At 31.3% G+C, this 25,238-nt stretch overlaps 3 protein-coding genes and 1 long non-coding RNA gene across 4 annotated transcripts in view; 2 read left to right on the top strand and 2 right to left on the bottom strand.

The window, feature by feature from the left end:
* The first annotated feature begins 741 nt into the window (after positions 1–741).
* On the top strand, positions 742–22,605 carry LOC138186874 (ras-like protein family member 10B). The gene is made up of 6 exons (XM_069127144.1): positions 742–967; positions 8,613–8,773; positions 13,340–13,576; positions 15,737–15,940; positions 19,459–19,708; positions 22,596–22,605. The coding sequence occupies exons 1-5, from the start codon at positions 742–744 to the stop codon at positions 19,582–19,584; spliced, it is 954 nt and encodes a 317-aa protein (XP_068983245.1). The 3' UTR covers positions 19,585–19,708; positions 22,596–22,605.
* Positions 854–25,238, bottom strand: part of LOC138186898 (uncharacterized) — a 63,679-nt gene continuing 39,294 nt past the window's right edge. The window contains exon 3 of the long non-coding RNA XR_011175033.1: positions 854–976. This is a non-coding gene — a long non-coding RNA (uncharacterized LOC138186898). The remainder of the gene's footprint in view (positions 977–25,238) is intronic.
* On the bottom strand, positions 16,681–19,041 carry LOC138189647 (putative uncharacterized protein DDB_G0286901). Its single transcript, XM_069131732.1, has 3 exons — positions 19,018–19,041; positions 18,163–18,514; positions 16,681–18,075 (listed from the first exon to the last, which is right to left on the bottom strand). The coding sequence occupies exons 1-3, from the start codon at positions 19,020–19,022 to the stop codon at positions 16,681–16,683; spliced, it is 1,752 nt and encodes a 583-aa protein (XP_068987833.1). The 5' UTR covers positions 19,023–19,041.
* Positions 19,715–25,200, top strand: LOC138186822 (citrate synthase, mitochondrial). Its single transcript, XM_069127046.1, has 8 exons — positions 19,715–22,197; positions 22,539–22,751; positions 22,843–23,181; positions 23,494–23,699; positions 24,016–24,148; positions 24,262–24,456; positions 24,632–24,733; positions 24,809–25,200. Exons 2-8 carry the CDS (start codon positions 22,713–22,715, stop codon positions 25,016–25,018), a joined length of 1,224 nt encoding a protein of 407 aa, XP_068983147.1. The 5' UTR covers positions 19,715–22,197; positions 22,539–22,712; the 3' UTR covers positions 25,019–25,200.

The raw sequence follows: 25,238 nt of genomic DNA, 5'->3' as shown, positions 1-25,238 counted from the left end.
TTAACGCAAAGGGAAAATTACAAGTTAGTCAATTACGTACACGCGTTCAATAGGTTTGTTTAATTACATCTGGAATTAATTACTTTAATGTAGCGTTTATGCGCGTACTAGGCAATTAATGGAAGAACCCTATGATGTAACGCGCACAAATTACAATCGCAATTGCTGATTTGCACGTTAGTCCATTACTGAAACTACAAGGACTTAGTGTTCTCACTGGACTGACCCTAAAAGAAACAGCCAATCGATTTTTCAACAAAAATAAAAATTATCCACTTTGCATATGAGAGAAATAAAACGTGAATATATTTATAAAAATTGCCAACAGTTCGATAAAAGCAGTCTGTGTCTCGAACCTGTTTTAAAAATACTATATACAAAATTATGATATCATTTTCTGTAACGTAAAAGATTATCGTTAAGCTACGTAAAGAATTAAAAAATTTGCAAACTAATCGATTTACTCCTCTTCGCTCTTCTGACCCTAAAACCCTCAGTTTTAATTAATCCACATTCGGAGAAATGGAGGGAAAGAATTTGCCTCTTTAAAAATCTATATTACGGAAGAAATTCTGATTTATCACAAATTCCGAATAAATGAATAATATAAAAAGAAAAAAGAGGTGAAGAGAGAAGAATTTGCCTTTTTTTGAGTCTTTAATGGAACGGCAATAAGCGCGTGGTATCTCGGCGAGCTGAAAGGTGCCAGAGAGCGGTGAGCACACGCGTCAATCAGCGTCGATGATCGCTCCTTGGAGTTGGTCGTACTCAGAAGCACCGATGCCAGTCGGGTTGCGAGCTTCGACCGCGAAGCTCGGCCCAGCACGCGGCTTCCTCCTCGCAGGTGCGACAGTTCGCGTTCATGCCTCGACCCGTGGAAATCGCGCGTTCACCTCGATGGACCGTGCGAGGAGAGAGAACGACACGCACTCCAAGCCGACACTCTATGGGAACAAGCGGCTATTGGGTAATCAATCTGGAAAATAAAAAAGAAAAACAAACCTGTGGCGCGAACTGTGATTTTAGTTGCAATCGATTTTTGTTGATCTTGGTTTTCCGAATGAACACTTTTCGAGTGAACACTTTCCCACTGTGTTACTTGCATCGTGTTATTTACTTATCACTTACGGGTAGATTTTAGCGAATCGCGATAATTAAGGCGCATTGTGATTTCCATTCGAGTCTTCGTTTTCGACTTCGCGATCTTTGGCTGTTAAAATTGCTACCGTTCCGCATTAAAATGAAATTTTATAGTACAGCTCAGCATCTGTATGCAATTTGATCGTATTTTCCATGTGATCCTTGGCTGCTAGTACCGCGTCTGGTTTTATGCTACTTCCTCGCCTCAAATTTTTTGCTTTCGTACAGTACGTGGTACAGTATTCATTTGAATCTTGAATTGCTTGGTGAACAACAGTTTTGTTTCGTGTTACATCGAATTACGGTTTGTTGGATTAGGAAAATGTTGATAATTATGGTTGTTTCGTGATAATTATCACGATTTTCTTTTTAAGTGTAGTATTCGCCTTCCGTTCACATATTGTATTTTTTAGTGAGAATTTTTGTTATCTCTTACCATTTAACTTAGCGATAATGTTTTTTTAAGCGCTGATTAAAATACGAACTTAATGTACTCTTTAATTCATGTTAGTTTGTCAAAGCGTTGTTTTCGTATGGAATTTAAGAATTATTCAATAATGTTCATTCTATTTCATTTTTCTTTATTTTTTTTTTTTATTTAAATTTACTTCCTTTGTATTTTATATTTTGATACGACTATTCTTATATCGAATTCTCATCAATATTTATTGCATATTTTTTTTTAATATAGTAATACAAATAAATATAATATAAGTAATTACTAACGAACGACGTAATAGTAATATAAATAGGAACTGCTATCAAACAACAAGATTTCCGATATTAACGAGATTCTTGATTTTCGTTCGAATGTTCATTTTTGATTGTGTTTATTTTATGTTAAATATTGGTAAAAAGCACACATTTCCAATTATGTTGGAATGTAAATTTTGCTTAAGGATGAAATTTACTTATTTGGAATATGAATATTTCTTGACCTTCTTTCAAGCAAACAATTACAATTTCTTCAACAACGGGGAATTATGTCTTCGATTAAATACTTTTGTGTCTAATTTTTCATTGAAAGTCAATAAACGATAAAAGAAATAAACATTCGACTGTAAAATTCGAATATCTCTATGTGAACAGTGCTGATAATCTGCATTTGAATGTGAGATTTGCTTAGAATTCAATTTTCGTGGAAAATTTCATATCTCGAAAACGTGTGTGCCGAAGAAGGGTGTAAATAAGTTCGCGATTTGGATAATTTTGTGTTTCAGCGTAGAAAATTATGTTACGAAATTCAATTCGCCTGTTTCTCTAATAAATACCGTTTTTATTCGAGTATCACGGCCGAAGTAATTTCGCTTGTTGGATTGAAAAGATTTGGGTGATAAAAAGGTCAAAACCTCGATTTTAATCAAACAAATGGATTAATATATAGCGAGTTCGTAGGCAACAAATGTGTTCCCGCGATATTAAAATGCCGTGTTGCTGAAAAATTTTAACGAATTAAAAGCTTTTATCCCGCTGACAACTGTAAAAATCAATTTCTATTTAACTGTCTTATAATTATAAAGTCCTTGAAACAGATGTGATCGGTACCAACGTCAAATTGAAAGTTCGTTTGATAATTTACTATGCAACATTTATGCCACAAAAGCGAAATGTTTTTGAGAAATATGATTATGAAGAGAGAAATATGATTATGAAGAGAGAAATATGATATGATAGAAAGATGATTATCGTTTGCGAAGAATCGAGAAAGGAAGAAGCGAAGAAGCGATGAATACAAACAAATCGGTATTTACGAAAGGAAAAGATCGATCAGATTATCGAACAAACGAATGGCAATTTATTGATTACAAAATGGACAAATAAACATCTGAAGAAAATATCTTCGATAAATCGGTATTTAAGATCATTTACGTGCATTCGTTATAATATTAAGAACCTACTGCAAGAGAGAGAAAAGAAAATACTCATAGTACAATAAGCGTTTTATATCCTTTGCATTTGTTCAAATGCAAATTCACAAAGAATCGCATTTCGAATAGCAAACATGAATCTTCTTTGGCTCCCACAATCTGTCAGTTTTTTCATTAAAATCCTGCCAAATGCAGTAGTGCGGTTACATCGCTGAAAGAGATGCAGCAGTTGAAATAAAATTCCACCATTAATAGTAAAAAATATTCCGCGTCTATAATAAAAAGGGAGCAAGAAAAACCTCGATCGATCGAACTTCTTTGTGGCAAAGGAACGAGCTTCGTATGATTATCTAAATAAATCGACCAAGTTAGGAAAAAAGAATTTTTTTGTATCCTGCTACACGTCGTTTAAGCTTCGATAAAAATAATTGAAACAAAATTGCATCGCCAACTAATCGCTTAAAGTCAAAAGAAGAAACGAATTTCCATGTCGAAACGCCACGGTTGTCATTCGGTTGGTTGTCTCTGGTTGTCATTCGGTTGGTTATCTCTGGTTGTCCTCGTGGTTGTTTGAGCTCGGTTCATCGAATATTCTTCAGAAGAATAACACGAATTCCATGAACGTCGGTTACCCGGCGACCCAGACGAAAGAACCTTCTGAATTTATCATCAAACCGTGAAAACAATACCGTGAGATATAATTATCACTGTTACACATGGAAACAACGATATTATTGGACATCTAATAAAAGGGACTTTGTGTGGCCACTGTAATAATTGTCATTGATATGATTTTAACAGTGGCAAATTTGATTTGCATCGTTTCATATAATTTAAAAAATATTACGACTCGAGTTATAGATATATTTTCTATGAAAAGGAAGATATAATAAAAACGATCAATAAGAGAAAACAATCCTTGTTTTGAGGATATTTAAACGATGCAAACTTGAAAAAGTAATGAAGATTTCGCGTAAAATTTTTAGAAATTCATTTTTCGAATTTCGATGTATATACACCATATAAAATTTATAGAAAAAAGTTAGAATCGATTATTTTTTATTTTACCAGTTTTGAAATATCGTGAAAAAAAGAAATGAGCGAAAACGTAATTTTTATTCTATTTTGAAATTTATACGATTTATGATACATGTAGTGTAACAACTCGCTATGATGTATAAGGGTGCTGTATATCAGTTCTCGAGGCAATCTATCTCGAATTTCGGAGGCTTTAAATTGGTGTCTATATTTAGACACACCTGTAAATCACATAGCATGGCAAAATTAAATTCGAGAGAAGATAACAATTAATAAAATCTATTTTCCTTTTATTTGTTACATCTAATATTTGCGAAATAAATATTTAAAGACACGAGAGAAATTAATCTTAATCACGATATAATAATAATATAAAATTTTGTACCTTCATAGAAAATTCGTATATTAAATAAAATCGTATTAATTGACATGAAGAATATGTACACGAATGCACCTGTATCTTTTGTAAACATTCATTATTTATATCTCGTGTTACAATTTTACAAAAGATATTTTGCGCTTTGTAATTAGGAATAACCCAAATAAAAATAAAACATTCGTGATTGTGGTATTTATAAAAATTTCAATAAATATCGAATTACTCCCGAATTATTCGTATAATATAGTTGTCACGAAAATTATATACACATATAAAATACAAAAACGCGCTTACTTAAAAATTTATATTATGTATGATCACATGACGATCGATGTACCTTGCAGAAATGTGTTTGGGATGACCGCCAATTACTTGAAAAAGTTACACGATGAAGATATTCCCGACTCCCTTGTTTCCTTTAAAACCGAAACTTATTGCTACGAAGAAACTTCCGTAACGATAATGGAATTTCATCGCATCACTTATGCAGATTATCATGGAACAGTGGATAATGGGTCGACAGCGACAAAAATATAATTATTTCGATATTAACGTAGCTTGTGTTCGTTCCGAGGATGCAAAAAGTTTAAAAATAATCACAAAATCTCTCTGTTGTATTTTTGCGAAAAAACAATTTCTGATGGTCACTGAAAATAACATTTTCATTTATATTCTTTTAATATGCAAAAATTTAATTTGTTAAATGTCAAATTTGATTTAAAATATCACGAAAAAAACTTTACTTACACGTTGCATCAAAGGTGACTATTATTCATAGGTGAGAATTTTCAGATTAAATGATATTTTGTTTCAAATTTTTATAACTGTTAACAAAAAAGACTTGGAAAATGAGATACGAATTTAATGATAGAAATAAGAAGTAAAAGCGATCTTCGTATCTTTTGCTGGCTAAATTATGCAAGTTCTTGCCCCTTCCCGTTTTTTAATAAATTCCAAAACTTTCTAGCTTTATTACTGAAGTTAAATGCTCTGTCTTTATGTGTCTATCTTTATTTTTTTACACAGCGCTAACCACTAAAAAGTGTCGTGTTATTTAAGAAAATTAAAATAAATTGTTATTTTCATCATTGTCATAAACTGTCAAATGATTACGATATATATATTAACATATAATATATATATTTAATATCGTTTTTAACGTCTAAAATTATCAATCTATTCATATTATCTTCCCCTATTCCCATCTTTATTCTTTATCATAACTCCCTATTTTTAACATTAACTGTTAGTGTTTGCAATTATTTTATACCTCACGTTTATCTGGTAAATATCAATCTCTAATTAACACACAGAAGGTAACAACGAATTTGTTTCTCGTAAACAAAGGTAGCAAATAACATTTTAAATGGATAAAATTGAAAATGAAAACCGCTTGAAGCGGTTTAATTGCCTTAGAGCTAGGTTCCACAATTTATTGACGCTTTCCTGTTAATTTCTAACTACATATTACGAAGCTCCATGGACGATTACGTTGCGTTGTTAGATTTGGACCAAATTCCATGCATACGAGCCGCACTACGCCATTAATATTATAGTACTGCTATAATCAAAGCTCTGTATAATGATCTTAATTCAAAAGGGCACAATGGAACGTTGCACGACAGAAAGCGTTTGTATAATAGGTTGTCCAGGCAACATCACGTTCGAACATCATAATAAATGAATAATAGAAATTCGAATGCAACGATAATTCTTTTGAAAAGACATAGCTTTCAAGATTTAACAATATAGCTTTTAAGATTAAATATTTCTTTAATTCAAACATAATTACGAAAGATACAATGAATATTGTTATACTTTTATGAATAGTAAGAATTAACGCTCCATGTCATACATATTTCAGCATTGTTCTTCTTACAAAAATAACGAATAATTATCTCTCTCTGGCGTTAACAAAATTTAATAAATTTCTGCGTAAAGAGATTATTAAAAGAATATTGGTATATCATTGTTCGTCAAATAATCAAAATATCAATTGGACAAGTGACTGAAAACATAAATTTCACGTTTGCCAAAGTTTATACAAATATTACGAAAGTTCAACGTTGATTTATGAAATTCAAAATTGGTAATTTTTCATTGGAAAACGAATCCCGAGAAAAGTCGGGAAATGTTACCAACAATATTTTAATAGATATCGTTGAAAATAATTCACCTGAAAAATCAATCATTTCATAAAGCATTAATTTAATGTAACGATTACACGATCTTTTCCTCACGTGTGAACGAAACTTCAGTTATAATAATTTCAATGTTAAAGAAAAATATTGTACATATATATATATATATATATATATATATATATATATATATATATGTCGAGTTCTCATTAGGGTTAGGGGCGTGTGACGAATCTTCATTTGGATTAGACATTGTTGTTATGCAATAGAGAAGATATTTACTAGTACAAATATGATTATTACAGAATTTGACAAGTAACCGTGGTATTTAGATACTCGAGATGCTAATGATAATGATCTTAGGTTCAATAACAAATCCACGGTCAACGGGATAGCAAATGCGCTTTCTTCCAAAGTCTAAGTCGAACTCAACTTACTTGTCCACAGTACAAGTAGAACTCAATTAACTCTTTGTTAAAACGTAGAGTATTCACTGATCGTAAAGACGGTGTGTGTAACTCACTGATGAAAACTCTCCTCTCCTTACGATCGCGTTCGTTTATATTATATTGGTCCAGGGGTACCGATAAAATTCCAATCGCCTTTGTTAGACGGTTCCACGAAGCGGCGACATTGTTTCTGCCCGAAGTTTGATTATTAATACAATATGTGTGTGTCCTACGATATTGATACTCCGAGGCAAAACCACACGTGGCTTGATTTGTCGTCGAACATGTCACGACCGGCACACATCAAATCCGATGGACTGATGATGGAGATAAAGATGTGGCGGCACTCGGCGACAATGTATGTCGCCGAAGTACCTAATGAGCCATCGATATCTGAACGGTCCTTCCGCCGAATGTTCTAGAAGAAGGCGTGCGTGGCAACGGTCGCGGACGCCTAACAAACGCGCGGGGATATTGAGGGGTGACAAAGAAAAAAGAAACAGATCCAATCGAAAGTCAAATTGTAAGAGCTTCAGTCTTGGAAAGTCACGGCTGGAGTTCAGAACCAAATCGTAATTAGTGTAAACCAAGTGTTCAAAAATAAATTCTCTTTTTATCTTTTTATATTTTATTTTTCTTTTCATCCGAGATTTCCTTTTTTTATTTTACGTGACAAACACGTGTGCCGCTACAACTATATTTTTAAGGAGAGCTATACAACTATTCCATACCTCTGTTAGGTAGACACGTCCATCCCGTGATCGTGGCTGTGTTTAGCGACCAGATGTGTCACTTCGAGCCCAAGCCTACTGTCACAAATCTCGGGCAAACATAATCGGATTAAATCACGAACAACTACTTCTAAGTTTTATTATTTAAATACAGCTATGATAAAAAGTCTAGACTAAAGTATTGGGGATCTTCCCAAATATTCCAAAAGAAAGGCCCCGATGTTCTTTCATCTCCGACATATATATTATATATACATACATATACACGTCGATATAAAGCCACGTTATTTAATGAAATTTCTGATTTTTCGAGTCGTCGGTAATAAATAAATCACCAGACAACTCTAATATTCCTATCACCGGATTGAACGTGGCTTCATATACGACGCAAAAAGGCCGAGGGAAACCTAGTACGTCACACGTAAAAATATTCGACTCGTTCATGAATAATAAATATTCTCGAAAAAGTTCCAAGGTGGTTGAAAAATAATCCAGAGGCGTCGTCGATATCAGCGAAAAAATATCGGGCTATTTGTATTCACCTTTATCGAATTATCATACTCTTTGTCGCAAAGTTTTTACAACTTTACAAATCCGTGATCTGTAAAGTGGAAGACCTGGATTTGACAAATACATTTATTGCGATAACGAGAAAGGAAATAACAAGCGTGAAGGAATATATTTCTAACGAACGAAAAGTATTTCAGTCGAAGTATAAACACGGAACGAAGATATTGAGGATAGACATTGAAGAGTAATGATAATGTTAATACTTATTATTGTTAACTCTGCAGAATACCTGTTATAGATGACTAAAATTTCGTGCCTTAGATGTTTAAGACATAAATTGTGTAAATGGTTCATAGAGCTCGATCTGGACTACTTGGAAAGGAGAGGAGGCGATACGATAACTTGTGAAAACGCCGAAAGTGGATCGAAAGAGGAAGAAAGCCCTGCAGACACTCTGGATCGTGTCAAAGTTGTGTTTCTCGGTGCACCTGGGGTGGGAAAGTCCAGCATAATTAGGGTGAGCACTGATTTCGTTGAATCGAATCGATATCTATCATCACTACACGTGTTAATGGAGATTCTTTCAGAGATAGTTAGTATTAATTATTTGTAATTTTTCAATGATAATTTTTTACATTAAATATTAATTTTTCAAATTCTCCGATATTGTTGTAATCAACGGTGAAGTCTTTCGCGCTGTAGAATGACAGAGATACACTGATTTTCGAATAAAAGTTGCTTAATCCAATAGCGATTTTAGTTTGTTAAAGTAAGTATAAGTAATACCACAATACTTAAAATATAGAAATTTTCACCAAATTTCATAGCAATTGGAATTTTAATACTATGTCTGACTTGACGTTCGAATTATACATTTGAAATATATGAATAAAACTAGAAATTGTTAACTATTATTGAAGCAAGTGCTATCAGCTTTTTATTCTTTTGAATACGTTATTTATTTATTGTAATATCATGAAGCGTAATGATGAGAATGCTGGGATTTCGACACAATAAAACGTTAATTCCACGATGAAAGCTACTATGTTATTAATATTTATCTTAGAAACACGAACTAAACTAGCTACAAATAACACAACCAAACATAACTATATCTTCCACCTGATTAAAGCTTTTGCTATGCGATGAAGACTTTTATTATCTGAAAAAGAAAAAAGATACAGTTTAACAAAAATAGTAAAATATGTACATCAAGTTTTTCGTTTGCATTTACTGTTCGTTTCAAAAATACTCGATTAACAGCAATGCGATACAGGTCAAATTTAAATAACTGCAATTAAAATATAAAATTACATTTAAAAAAAAACTTCGAATCGTATCAAATTATTATTCACAATATTTTAACAAATCAATAAATCAATGAATTTTTAAACACGATATTTTCTGCACATCAAATTTTAGAATTCTGTTCCATCAAGCAAAAGCTTTTTATTGACAAGGAAAAGTAACTTTAACAAGTAACTCCCACATCTATAAACATACTGAAAGCAAAGAAATGTTCAGCATAATCTTTGTCGTAAATTCTATCGCAACTAGTTGAAGGGGATAATTTCTTAATACATTCTATGCACATACATTCTCCAAACAATTGCACCCTTGCTAATTAGACACTAATTTATGAATACACGACACATATTTGCTCGTTTATACTTTCCCCTGTTGTAACAAGAAATTGTCAAAATAAACCTTGTTATCGTGATGCACCTTGGTTTCCGCAGTCTCTGGCTCTTCCGGCAATTTCGTGTATCGTACGAAACAATTGAAGGATCTTGAACGTGATGAAGAACTAAGTACGAAGCGTAAATTAATGCCGCGGGCACGTAACACGGCTATCGCGTAATTAAACGCAACTGCGCCGACGAATGTTGCACTTCCGCGAGATATTTATCATGGCAACCCGATTTAACAAACACACCCTGCTCGTTAATAAAACGCTAGTATCGTCGACTGGAATGAAAGTTATAACGAGCGATACTAAGACAGCACGAACTCTTTTCTTTAATTATTTTATCCGGTTCTTTCTTCTCCTTTCCCTCCGTATTTTCTTGCATTGAAATTATTCGATTTGTTTTATGCAGTGGATCCTTATTTTTCAATAGAGCATTACTTCGTCAAGATACATTTCATTTTAGCGTGTGAAGATTTAATACCAAAATCCATTGATACAAAAAATACCAAAAATTTACTATTATTATTATCTAAAACTTCGCTAGCGATTTTCTAACTTTTGTTTGGTAATCTTTTATTAAACGGATTAAGTAGTAATAACAAGTTAAATAAATTGAAAATATCAAAAAAAGGCAGAGTAGTATAATTTCTGTTATTATTCATCTTTCGATAGAATTACGATGAAATTTAATATTTCCTTTTGTTTTATGGATATATAGAAAAATTTATGGTGTCGAAACTGCGAAGAATAAAATTTACACATACTACTCGAGGGAAGGTCCTGAAAATAAGAAAGTAGAAAAGCGAGACCTGTTAACGCTTTAACCTGTTAAAGACCACGATCGATGTTCGTAAAAGCTCACTGGGGACTGAAAGAAGTCACGCGTGACTACATTTTTTATGAATCCTCCAGACGAATGTAATAGTTGATAGAATTTTATGTAACATAAGAAATTATACCATGAAAATTGATAGAGAAAGTAAAAAATGTATGAGTTTATTTAAGAAAATAATAAAATTGATTTTGTAGCGAAATTTGTATGGAAATAATAGGATTTAAATAAACACGATAGGATCACTAATTACAAAGAATATGAAAAAATAATAAATTAAGTTACTCAATTAAATTATTAGCTAAAAATTCATAATATTTTCATTCAGAGATCTATATTTAATTTTTTAAATTAATTTGGAATTAGATAAATGAGCTCAGTAATAAATAGATCGTTAAGTTTTCCAGAAACTGGTATCGATTTACTTTTATGCAATTTGAGTATTATTGAAAAAGTACGAGTAAGAAGCTATAATATTTTCCAGTGAATATTGAAAAATCGAGAAGGAAAAATACAAGTTCACCACATGTGCATAATATCGACATTTGTGCAGTCGATAAAGCTAGCAAGAGGTTCAGCTTTTCGGTTCAACTGTGACGAACATCGCTTTACAAGATGCGAATGACTTCCGCTCATTTCCGAGGCCATTTTCCGGTTACCTGTCGCCTCTTGAGGAAATTGAAAGTCGTTGAAAAGGGGAGACGGAATATAGCATCGGGAAATGTGTCAAATACTAGATTTTTTATTAAATTGCAGTTCCATATATAAACTTTCCTCCTCTAAATAAGATTCTTTTCGTTTCTCGATTTTAAGAATATTATTTATTTAAATACAGAAGCAATAAAAATACGATAAAGTTGTTTCTCTTAATTTTTATAGTTCTTTTTTTGATATGCGATTACTATTCGAATCTCGTGTGTGGTTCGAGTGACGCAAAGTTGTTAAAACTTCATAGATAATAAAAACGTTTCCTTTTTCTTTCTTTATCATCTTGGATTATAAACGAATGAATATCTTTTTAACTATACTTTTTAACTGTATGAATTCAATCGCATAAGCAAAATAAAGCTATAAATGCTTAATACGTTTTCTAATTTATTTTATAATATATTCGCTATTCGAAAAATATCGTATACTATGCTACAAAATATCATATATTTGATTCTGTGATTATTTTAGATAATTGTATTTGCATTTGAAAAATTTATCGATACTAGCATGACGTTATTAAAAATTCAACAAGTGGGACAAGTTGACAAGTGGCATGTGTAAATATATAGAATCCTTCTTTATGTACCATTCTCGTGTTATATCGACAAGTATAGCGATGCAACAGGCAAGCTATACTATATAACAAGGCATATACACTACACACTACACACACGCGACAATATTGTATTTCGAAAGTACATATAGAAATTCCAAGACTTGGACACTTTATCCTATCGGACTCCCATAGATTTCATACTTTACCTTATACATTTTTCTACTATCCAATATATCCCAACACAATAGCATAGTCCATTCGATAAATCGTTTTGCAATTACCATGAAGCAATACTCCCTTAAATCAAATCATGCTTCCTTTATCTTAAATTGCTCATTTAATTTTATAGCCGCCTATAATTCCGAGCGATTACCTTACAATACATATCTTCCCATAAATTTTCACCTTCTTGCAATGAAATTAAAATACAGGTGCAAAAATCATCTAGTTTACTGTATATTCTATATGTATTTATAGATTACATTGTAAAAATTCTTACAAAAATGAATGAATATATAAAAATAGTTGAGATAAATTTTTAGTGATATTGCCCTTCTTGTATCAATGCAAAAGCTTAATTTAAACAAGCAGAATAGCGCTATAGCATAATACGTATATACTGCGTTGTATTAGTGTGATTTTTAGCTATATTCTTCATTATAGTTCTAATAAAGTTCGAAAAGTTTTGTATAACGTAGATAATATACCCATAGTAATAAAAATTTGTTGTAGTAAATATCCAAAATATGATACTTTCAGTGTGAGTCACTGTACATTAGTCACTGTATCTTATTTTAATTATATTTTATACAGCAGTAGATCGTGGGTACTTTACCTTATTGTTGCATTCCAACAGATGAAAAATGTAAATGGGAATTATTTTTAAAAAATTACCTTAATTAAAACATCGTTTAAATCGCATGAAATCACTAAGAATATTTAAGTATAATATTATAATTAACTTTTTAAATCTCTTCAATATTTATTTATAAATTTCTAGAATTAGTTAATCTTTAGATATTTAAAAATCAACATAGCTACTGCTACAGTCAATAATGAAATTAATTTAAACCCATATAAAATACCATTTCTGTCTCTCTCTCACTCGGGGCAAATCTAAATCTACTCCTTGATAAGTCGAACGAATCGTCGATTGCGTACAGTACTTCAAACCAGTTGATAGCTTTCGAGTACCCCATGAAGTTCCAGGGTTCTCACCATTTATTCCCGTTAACGAGAACGACGATCTAAATCGTAAACTGACACCAGTGTTAGTACTCGTTTATGGTTGCAGCAATTCGTGTGGAGCGAATTCTGCGAGGAATACAAACCGACCGAGCGCAGAGAGACTTTCTATCCGAGCGTGGTACTCGCCGATCGATTGTACGAACTAAAAATCACAGATCTACCGATGATCCCGTATTTTCCGGTCAGCTCGCACCTCGAATGGACGGACTTCCGTTATTACGGACTACGAAGTGCGAACGCTTACGTTCTCGTGTTCGATCTCAGTAATCAGGACACGTTTCAGGTACGTATATAAATACGCAAATACATATATTGTAATGATTATAAAAAGCGAGCCATCCGGTCACTACTAAGCCTGCATTTATAAGATGACTTCCGTACACCTCGCCGATTTCTATGATTTTCAAATATGTCGTTCAAGTTAACGTTGTAAACAGCTTTTTCCAAGACGTACGTTAGATGTGTTCGTACCGCGATTCGTTCGTTCATACGCCTCACGTTTCAACTTCTAAACATAGGAAGATAAGAAACAAAACAAAAGGAAAGAGACTTGCAATTAATAAAGCTACGCGAGAACCATGAATGCACGTATAATATCATGTCCGTACATAAAGCTAAGCCAAAACTAACTCACACTAAGATAAAAAGTAGCAAAAATATTTTTATGAATATTTCGGAAACAAAATCAAGTAGCGATTACACGTACCTATAGAAAAAAGTTGTTCAAAATCGTGCTCGTGAAAACATATTTGTTTTCCTGTATTCCTATAATTACCGTGGACATTCTGATAGATTTTTATCGACAAGACCTGATTATTACTAAAAATATATGAATTAATGGTTGACTAATGACCAAAAGCAATATTTATAAATTTATAAACAGTATCTTCTCGTTATTATTAATCGAAATATTATTATTGGAAGCAATCGCTATAGTCTGTCAATCAATACGGAAGATTCTTTTCTATGCTATCTATAGCTTGATAAACAGACAAGCTGTATACATACAAACTTCTTAAATAAAAAGTTGTTCCATAGTGCGACTGCTCGACACTTATAAATCCTAAGATATCCTCTTTATTATATTAACTTCCAAAAATAAATTTTATCGTGTCGTAATATTCTACGGTAGCTCTAATAAAGGATAAAGTCGTTCTTTTTATATCAATATATTGTCAACGATTTATTACATTTAGTACAAAGCTACTTTAAAAGCTTCGGATAAACGTGTTTATCCCTGAGAATGTTTTTAAAAACATTTTTTTCACCCCAATTGCCTCCAGACACCCCCATTTCATTAGAGACCTTTCTTTATGCTTAACAGAGGGGTGGAAACTTTCCTTATTCGATCTTTGTTGCGATTATCGTTCTTCTTTATACTCTCTCTACAGCGAGATGAAAAATATGCAAAAACTTGAAAAAAAAAAAAGAACTATCGAAGATTCTCGTTACGATATTCTTTTAATTTATTATTGCGCTTAGCATTTTAATGAATTTACCGAGTCAAAAAGCTTGACTTAGGGAATTTGTTATCAGTTAAGGAACACTACTAGGTTGAAAATGACTAGAAACAGAAACAAATGGAAGAAATGTTACTGAACAGATCTAAATCGACTTTATATGGTTACGAATACCGATAGTACGAGAAATAGAGTTTTATCAGTTTTTCGAATGAAATTTCGCGATATTCTAAGTAGGGTTGTCCAGTTGAATACACAAATCAAGATTTACGTATAATAACGCTTGAATCTTCTGCACCTGGTGTTTTAAATTATATTTTTCATGTACGCTCTAAATGCAAAACGTCGTCAAGTTTCGGCTGATTTGCTTGATTTTCGCGAAAATTATGCAAAAAAATTCGATTCTTTCGTTTGTAAAACTCAATAATTAGACTACGTGGTGGTTAAATTATTACTATTATTAGTAAATTATTATGCAACAGAGCCCTCCTAACCTATGTGCAGGGATATTTCATCCATAATTAAGTTGTTTGTAACTCGGAATCATATTTTTGCATAACAAGTTTCGCGTTTGTTTCAACGTCTGGTACTGAATCTACAAAAGATCTCAGACACTTCAGGTATTTCGGATATTTATTAACACGCTGTATATTACAATACTTTTATGACTACTGTAACGTTACCAAATTATATCGATATATAGACTACGGATATTTATGCAAATTTATATTTTTATAAACGCAATTAGAAAAATAAAATTTAGACAGAGGTTTGTTTCAATTATTAAATATCTTAACTAATATTGTACTTTACATATTTTACATATCTTTACGTGTTATGTACATTTTATGCGTCTTTGCAATTTTACATTTCCCATAAATGTATAAAAACTCGCAGCCTAATAATATGTATGCGATACTATAAAATATGATAGATATTACTTATATATCTATATTAAAACACTTTCATTTATGACACGACAGTATATTAGGACGTTACGAGAACAAATCTACGAAGCACGGGATATGAGGGGCATACCGTTATTGGTAGTTGGGAACAAGCAAGACGAATTGTCGCCTGCGGCTGCTTCCGGAACTCGCTACAGGGACATCGTTAATCTCGTACGGAAGCACTGGCGATGCGGCTACGTCGAATGTAGCGCCAGATTTAACTGTCGTGTTGTACAGGTACGTATGATATAAATGTATATTATTAATACGTTGACTCTTATGGCGATCAGTAGGGTGGTCTTTACTTTTTTACCTACGATATTTTTATTAGTCTTACTCGTCTATATTGTGACACTTGGGAAGAAAATGATATGTACAAAATTTCAAAATAATTGCTCGAAAGAAAATGTAATAAAAACAGAATAATGTATGAATGTATGAAAACTTTGGAATTCGAAAATTTCGAAATCTGATGATCTTATAGATTTAGACTGACAGATCCTAAACAATGATCTTGAACTACTCACAAAGATAAAATTAAAGTATTAGGTTCTTCATAAATAATACATTTGTCTAGTAACATAAATTTATTACGTAAATCAAATTACGCAAAATAAGCCATATAAAAAAATATTTGTTCATTAATATATAAAATAAACTGCTTATATAATATTCATTTTTATGTGAGCTTTATATAAATTACAAAATAAAAAATCAAAGGTAAATATGGATAATTTCTTAACACAAATTATCATAGCAGCTATGCTTCAACAGTACTAATTGATCCCTTAAACGGGTAAAGCGGAGATCGACTTCGGTTAATTGTTCATTGGGCCCAATCTATATATCCGCCAGTAAACAGTAAGAACATTTTATACTTCTACTGTACGAATGACTTACAAGAATTTTTTCTCCACTTAAGGAGTTAAAAGACAAAAATAAAACACAAAAAATCGTAATTATCAATATTAACTCAATTACTGTATGTATTTATGTAATACCACTTGGCATATCATTTGTAACTTTTTATCCATATTAGGTTTAATCTGATTTACTGAACTTCCGTTTAAATTAAAGATTTTATCTTGAGTGGATTTTACCCAATACTTTCCATTTGAATTGTTTGTGTTTAAAGGAGCAACAGGTTTTTTCCATGCAATTTGAGAATCATGGTTACTTTTAGCTTTTAAATGTATATTAAAATTGGGTATTTTGTTAGATCGAAAGGTATCTCTTTCATCTGAATCAGGTCTTGGTGTTAGGACTTCTGAATTATTGAATAGGATAGGTTCAAAAATTAAACTTTCAGAGTCTTCAGAATATGTGTCTTCATTCACATCTACCTGTTTAATGTCTTGTGTACGCATGTGTCTTAAACTATACAAAGACACTATGTCATGCTTATTACTTATATTACTGTCATAATCTGTTAACCGTCTTTTCTTTGTTATTGGCCCATTTTGAGCTAAAACTCGTTCATGATCACCTAATTGCTTCAATGTATCTGTAATATTTTGACATGATGAATTTTTATTTAATGTGTAATTTGTACTTTTTTTTTCCACTGTAGAATATGTTCTAAGTGCTTTAGTTGTGTTAGTATCTTTTAATTTATTGAACATGGATGATGGATTTTGTCCACTTTGTAAAATATCATTGTTGTTACCGGTTTGGTTTGAGGTCTGCTTTGTATTTATGATAGAATATGTTCTAAGTGCTTTAGTTGTGTTAGTATCTTTTAATTTATTGAACATGGATGATGGATTTTGTCCACTTTGTAAAATATCATTGTTGTTACCGGTTTGGTTTGAGGTCTGCTTTGTATTTATGATGTTAGTATCCATTGTGGTTGATGATATTTCATTATTCTTACCTTGTCTAATATTCTGCTGAAGTATAGTATTATTATTTCTCTCCCAAATATTCTTCTCTGAACTTTTATTTATGTTTGATGATTGTTTTTTATAAGCATCTGTTGAAAATATTTCATTGCAACTGCTACTTTGCGAACTTGTTTCACTTTCTACTATTTCCAAATCATTACTATTAATAGCCCATTTATCCTGTTCATTTGAAACAGTACGATTACAACTATTAATGATTCTAATCCACTCAATATAAGAATCTTTTAATTCTTCTTGTAGTTGAGATAGTTCCTCTTTTAATTTGCTCATAATACTATTGAAAATGAATACTGTATGATTAGCATCCTGCAATGTTACTATATCTTCTGTAGTATAGTTTGATTGTATCTTAATTATATGGAACTGATATTCTAAAAGTTTATCTTTTAGCTCTTCTACTTTTCCTATAATATAAGGCTTAAAATTTTGAACAGTCTTCTGCGTCTTTTTATTTTCCTGTTCACTTTGCTGCAGAGCAATGGGTGTGAATGAATTTAAATCACGAGTATAATATTTTATTTTACTATACTTATGTTCTTTTTTATCAAGTCTTACTTCTTCACTTTTTTTGCATTTTCTCATATTATCTTGAACTTGTTTTAGTTTATTCCTTATGCTGCTACTACTATCAATCATATTTATATCACCTTCTTGATTATCAACTCTCCTTCCTTTATCCTTACTATCTTTTTCAAATGTGCCTATGTGTCTTTTAATGTCATGCTTTTGCATCTTATGATGTACATTATTATTTGAATTTTTTCCCATGAAAGTATATATATCATTCATTGTATCAAAATTTTTTGTTGTATTACATGAATATTTATTATGTATTAACCCACTAAAAACAGTCTCATCAATAAGTTTCTCTGTCAATGAAATAATTTTGTTTACAAAATTTCTTTTCCTAAAACAAAACACACTCATGTTTTTTATCTTTGTGATACATATTTCATTAATCAATATATTTTATTAATAACGCTCCTGTATACATTTCATCTAAGAATACATATAAATATTGATAATTTTAAACTTGACAACATATTTGAAAATCATTGAAATCTTATCTATATAATTAACCTATTTAAATATTTATAATTAGGCAACTTTTATCCAATCATAGAAATTGTACTTTTATTATCATTACCATATTTTAGCGTTAACGACCGTAATTATTTGCTAAAATTATTCTTTTATCGCTACAAATATAAATCGTCGTATTGTATAAAAGAACTACAAATATACATTGTACATTGACGAAACATATGAATATATCATACTTTGAAATTACTTATTGATTATAATTTAAGAACATTTACCTGAGAATAGAAGATATAATAATAGATTTACATACATACTTAATTTACATACTTAATTAATCGAAACGATAAGAGAATTACATTTTGAAACCTCATCTCGCGTTTCAAATTACGCATATGCGACGTAAACAACCTACCATAACCTAATAAAACTGCTACTTCGAGAAATTTACTTCGCCCCCTATAATGCCCAAATGAAACTGCTCATTAAAATCTTTTATAATTGAAAATACATTCATAACTTGTTTATGTTAATTTGTAAACGTCTTTTGTCTGCTAATGCAATAAATAAACCACTGATCAAAATTAAACTACTTTAATATTTAACCATTAACAGTTCCAATTGTATATGAATTTACTAAAGTATTTTAACCTTAAACTTTGTTTATCTGAGTAAAAAATATTAATAATACAATTTTTTAATATAATTTTATAAATTTCCATCATGAGAAAATTTGTATTGTTATATTTTAAGAATAACATAGAAAAATTATTTTCATGAACTAAAGTACATCTTTTACGCGTCTAACAGGTATTCCGTGAACTGATGAAGAGTATTCAAGCCGTAGAAGGTAGACCACCTTCTCCCACGCCAGCACCTTCGCAACCTCTACGATCTCACTCGCACGACACCAGCGAAAAATGTATTCTTCTCTGACATTGAAGCCAGAAAATCAACGTGCTCGATTTCTGCGACCACATCATCAAAAGAAGTTGCTTCTATCTATACCATGACACAGGGTCGTAGTTAACTCGAAGCGGATACGAAAAACAAACGTTGTCAAAATCCCAAACTATTCTCAATATCACTCTAGTCGAGTTGTAATCCGAAACAGGAGTCCACTCAGGAGCCTTTTGTGGTTCATTAATCGACAATGCAGAATACAGTATTGTGATTGTTGGAGACATCGAGATTTTTCATGGAAAGCATGGCCACCTTTTGCGCATAAATGACAAATATTCTAAATTTAGTACAGTTTTCTTGTGTCTTTCGTAAATTTAATGCTGTAAGTACAAACTGAAACGAGTAAGGAATAATTTCACTGTTATTTTTTTAACGATTTTAAAGTTGTAATGATCGTTCGATCGCTTTTCGTGAAAGATCTCTCAAAGCTCATGAATTATCAGTATTACGAGAGTATGAAGTTAGTAACGAAGGAAATACCGAATATACTTTGCGAATCGAAGAACCTTAATATCTCGTCTGTGAATATTCCCACCGAAACTGCTCATCGTGTAACTTTAACACTGAAAAATAATGCAATCATGTTGTACAACTGCACTTTCGCGTCGAGATCGACGGAAAGATTGCAAATACGTATGTATGTACGTAACCGACTGCCGAATCCCTCTATGTACAATTTAATTTCTACGATTTACTTTATAATTCGCTCTGTAAATATATCATGAAGTTCTTCTATTCTGTACAAACAAAGTTTATAAATGAATTTATCTCACTTTTTCAAATTCCTACATAAGATTTCAAATAGTTTAACATGCGTAATTATATAAAATTGAAATACTACTTTCATTTTTAGAAATTCTTCATTAAAAATATATGTACCAGAGATAAATTTATTTATAGATTAGAATTGGTTATTCTATATACACCTCTAAAACTCATATTTTGATGAAAAATTAAGAGATGTATTGTAATTGCAAACGCAATAAAGTTCGCTCTATTTTTCTGTGATATGTTTTATTGTATAGTTCGTTGCTCTCTTATTATATTGAACCTCGAGTATACGAAATTAATATTTTTAGTTCACTTTCCAATAATGCATTCGGCCTAATAATAATAATAGTAATAATAATAATAATAATAATAATAATAATAATAATAATAATAATAATAATAATAATAACAACAACAATAATAGTAATAATAATAATATTAATATTAATATTAATAATAAAAATGATGATAATAGCGAAGAAATAAATGTAATAATAGCGTGTTATTGAGAGTTACCTCAGATCAAGCAATAGTGTATACAATATACATATATTTTACTATACTGTTAAGGAATTAATCACTAGCCGTAAGCGTAGCTATTCATATTGTGAAACCGTACACCTATACGTATGCAAATCTCTGAAAAGTACGTGTTATCTGTTGTTGTCGTTTGTACGTATTTTAACGTAAGAACATAATATTATTGGCTCAACAATTAAGCGATTGATAAGGAAACCGATTCTCCCGTTTAACAAAGTTCGACGCTCGTTGTACGATCGTTTATGAATATTTTATGATAATTGCCAAAATCGAAAACGATACACGAACAACCGATTGTTATTTAATTTTCACGATCAATTTGTTGTCCAGTATACGCGTAGGCCACGCAGAATGAATATACTTAAATGTTGAATATATCGAATAGAGCGACATACAAACTGTGCATTACATAACATACAAACATGTGTTCGTTGGTAAAAAAAATCTTTGTATCGAAATAGTGATTCTAGACAAGGTACAGAAATTTCGACGCGAATTTGTACAGTTATCGAGAGTGTGTCGAATAAGCGTTGTTTTACATACAAAATATCACGCGTTATTTTGTATGCAGGAGTAATGCAATAAAAAAAGAAAAGAAAGCAAAAATAAAACACGTTTTAATCTTTTCATTCATCTCCTGATTTGCGTTTTGTTAGATTCTAGAAAATTACACTGCAAATATATTACTTTAATATCAAAAAAAAAAAAAAAAAAAAAAAAAAAATGGAAATACTAATAAGTAAAAATACTCCTCTAAGTATCATTAAAAGCTGTTACCAACAATAGGTATCAATGATTAATGTTCAGTGTTTTGCGTTTTCAAAGGCAGAATAATATCTACATATGGACATAAAACTTCATGATAGCAAACGCGCAGGAAACAAGAAGTAAACAAAAGAGCATTACCGCCTAAATATTGCAACAAAAAATACCATTATAGTTCGACCTCTGTTTTCTTAATTTGGAACGAAGCAATGACTAAATTTCACACTATATTTTGCAGAAATAAATTTACGTAAGGCTAAGACTAAAAAACAGTAAACATATAATGTGATTGATCAGTCTCCTCTTAACGTTCTAATAATCTTTCATTATAAAAATGATGAAAATTTACGTTTGAGGATCTTAGAAGACGAATTTGGGAAAGATGCTTCAGCCTTGGAGAGGACTCCGATTCCTCATACGAACGGTGATTCTAAAAAATATGAAGAATTACAGCGACATTAATTTTCACGGACAACGACACGTATTGACGGTTGGAATTGATTTACCGATGTACGAGGTTACTCGCAGCCAATTTGCTTTTCAAAATTTTTATCGCTATCTGCTATATTGATAATTTGAAGGTCCATAAGTAGAAAGCAAATATGATACCATTTATGCTTTCGATTATATAAAAATATTTCTTTACTGGTAATAAATTATCTTAAAGTTCCTTCTCCGCATAGATAAAGATTTTTCTTTATTTGATTTGTTATATGCCACTTGACAAATAAATTTGTTAACCGTTATTCTAAAAGAACAGAAAGGAAAAAACAATTATATATTTTTTACCATTATTACAAGAACATATTATACTTTTGCAAGGATATGAAAAAAATGAATTAAATGTTAAGGTGAGTACAACGAGAGGTGTTCCTAGCACAAGCGTAAACTTGAAGGAGGCTTTGTGCGAAAAGATCCCCATACACTATGATATATTGAGAAATATCCGTCAAGAACATGGATCGTCGGTGATCAGTCACATCACCGTGGAAAATATTTATCAAGGATTAAATGGAGTGAACACTATGGTTAGAGAAACTTCTGAGATTGATCCAAAATATGGGGTGACGTTTTTATACTATAACACATTTCTTTCTAAACGAAATTAATAACTTTTAATACAGAATTAAAAGTGAAAAATTTCATTTTGTGCAGATTAAATATAGGGGACTAACGATACCGGAAGTTGTTACACTGTTACCTCGAGAAGGAAAGTCACCAAGTGCGGAATCTATATTTTGGTTGCTTTTAACCGGAGATGTTCCAACGCAAGAACAAACAGCATCGCTAATCGCTGATTGGTCTGCACGACGTCAAAAGAAGAAAGATTGGTGGTCAGGACCAGGTGGTGGAATCGTTGGTTCCGTTCTTCAAACGTTACCAAAAACAACGTCTCCTCTTGGAAAGCTGTCAGTGGCTCTTACCGTTTTTGATTCTCGCAATCACATGAATGAAGCTTTAAAAAATGGCGCCTTGCGTTATACTCATTGGGAAGTGAGTTTTAATATCTAACTGATAATGTTTTTATAGTAGACTTAAATTTAAAGACGGGCCCTTTAGTGTACACCAGATACTATGAATATTATATATTAATTACGCTTTTGTAGTCAGAATTAACAACTAATTGTCCTTGCATTACCTTCCTTCCTATGTAATGAGTTAAGAAAAGAATTAAATGGGATATGCTTTAAAGCTAGGAAACGACAAAGTATAAAAGATTTGAGTAACGAAGTCGGATTAAAATATTTGATTGAATTTGTTGAAAGTTGAAATTTCCATTATGAGGTTTATTATTTATGCTTCAAGTACATGTATGAAGATAGTATGGAGTTACTAGCAACGCTACCGGCAATAGTCGGTCTAATCGCTAAAGGCGAATTGAAGAACTTGGAAGAAGAGAACGGCGACTGGATACAATTTTTATCAGAATGTTTATGTAACGCATTTGACATTTCGAAAAACCATAAGAAATCGTTGATGGACTTCCTTCGATTATACATTGTTCTGAACGCGTAAGTAAATTACATATCCTTATATATAAGAAATAATTTAAAAATGTCACAAATCAAGATTTTAAAAGCTTCTTTCCTCGCGATTCTCTAGAAGTACGATTGCGTGCATTTTTAAAAAATGCGATTGTTGATGCATACTTTGATTTATAAAATCTATATTACAAGGTACTTTTATAGAATGAAAATGACAAAAATGTTGGCGTTCGTATTACAGAAATGTTCCATAAATTACTTAAACTAGAATTTAAAAAGTTTCCTTTTATCGCTATATACACCCTTCCATTTATAGAATTTATATCACGAAATACTTTTATAGAGATGAAAATGGCGGAATACCTGGCGTTCACGTTACAGAAATACTCGGTGCTTCTCAATCATACGTCAACCAGGCTCTTGCAGCAGGAGCTTTAGCATATACCGAGGAACCTAAAAGCGGCACAATTTCAGAAGTAATGACGTTTTCGATTTCGATTAATTGAATAATTTCTACAATAATTATAAGAATTATTATCGATATAAAACATATAACTACTCGTGAATAATTATTACCTTAATGAACTAGTATATGGAATTCCAAACAAAAATACAGCACCTTCTTGGCCAAGAATCGAAGGAAGAAAAGTTAAGGAACTATATAACCAGTGTAATTCAAAGGGATAAATTAACTGGTTACAAAGAAGCAGAGATTTGCGATCCGAAATACACCGTATTGGAAAATTATGCAAGAGAACATTTACCAAATGATTCTGGTATAAAGGTATACATGTGTAATGTATACGTATTGAGTATCTTTTGTTTTATTCATAGTTCTTCTCGAATATGTAGGATTTAAGTCTATGAACTCCTTACTCAAACTTGTATTTTTTAATTTAACTTCTTTTACCTCTCCGAGTCATTAAGCAAAAATTTGATAGTTGTATTCTTATCTCTAGTTGTCACAAACCATCACTAAAATTCTTTCTACAATGATGAAATCTGCAAAAGGAAAAAATATTTATCCCGAACAAAATGCAATTGCTGCACCTATTTTTCAAGTATAATAACAATTTTATTTTAATTTTCACCTATTTATACTATGATTGTAATTTATTCTACATTTATTGTGTAAGTTCTATGGGCTGAAAGACATGGAATTCAATCAAATATTATTGTGCATGTCGCGAGCTTTGGGTGCAGTTGCATCGATCATTTGGACAAGAGCTGTTAATGCTTCGGTTGAACAACCAACATCCAAATGCACTTATTCTTATTTAAATTCTATCCAAGGAGCAAGAGGAAAACGTAAACGGGGGAAGCATACAAAAAATATTCGAAAATAAAGTTTCTTAAATTTTTGCCAACAATATTAAACCAACAATATTTCTCATATACTAATGTATGTGTGTATAAATTATTATATTATACATAAATTATGTGAATTTTTATCAAACTTTAATATAGTATATCTTATTATTAATTATTTAAAATATTTCAAGTCTACAGAAATTTTTGTTTAATCATTGAACCACCACAAAACTGAAATTTACTTTAATTTATAGT

Source organism: Bombus flavifrons, chromosome 2, assembly GCF_040668555.2.
Source record: "Bombus flavifrons isolate JBK064 chromosome 2, iyBomFlav1_principal, whole genome shotgun sequence".
In the NCBI taxonomy this organism is placed as follows: domain Eukaryota; kingdom Metazoa; phylum Arthropoda; class Insecta; order Hymenoptera; family Apidae; genus Bombus; species Bombus flavifrons.
This window is presented reverse-complemented; position numbering and strand designations above follow the sequence as displayed.

What these genes read in the sequence shown, in the direction of transcription:
- LOC138189647 (XM_069131732.1), bottom strand. An exon ending in AATGCAAAAAAAGTGAAGAA is followed by an intron (nt 18,076 to 18,162) that starts GTAAGACTTGAT and finishes ATTGCTCTGCAG; the next exon opens with CAAAGTGAACAGGAAAATAA.
- LOC138186822 (XM_069127046.1), top strand. Translation starts at nt 22,713, where the DNA reads ATGGTTAGAGAAACTTCTGAGATTGATCCAAAATATGGG. An exon ending in TGCGTTATACTCATTGGGAA is followed by an intron (nt 23,182 to 23,493) that starts GTGAGTTTTAAT and finishes TTATGCTTCAAG; the next exon opens with TACATGTATGAAGATAGTAT. An exon ending in AAAGCGGCACAATTTCAGAA is followed by an intron (nt 24,149 to 24,261) that starts GTAATGACGTTT and finishes TTAATGAACTAG; the next exon opens with TATATGGAATTCCAAACAAA.
- LOC138186874 (XM_069127144.1), top strand. Translation starts at nt 742, where the DNA reads ATGATCGCTCCTTGGAGTTGGTCGTACTCAGAAGCACCGATGCCAGTC. An exon ending in TGGGAACAAGCGGCTATTGG is followed by an intron (nt 968 to 8,612) that starts GTAATCAATCTG and finishes AATGGTTCATAG; the next exon opens with AGCTCGATCTGGACTACTTG. An exon ending in GTAATCAGGACACGTTTCAG is followed by an intron (nt 13,577 to 15,736) that starts GTACGTATATAA and finishes ATGACACGACAG; the next exon opens with TATATTAGGACGTTACGAGA.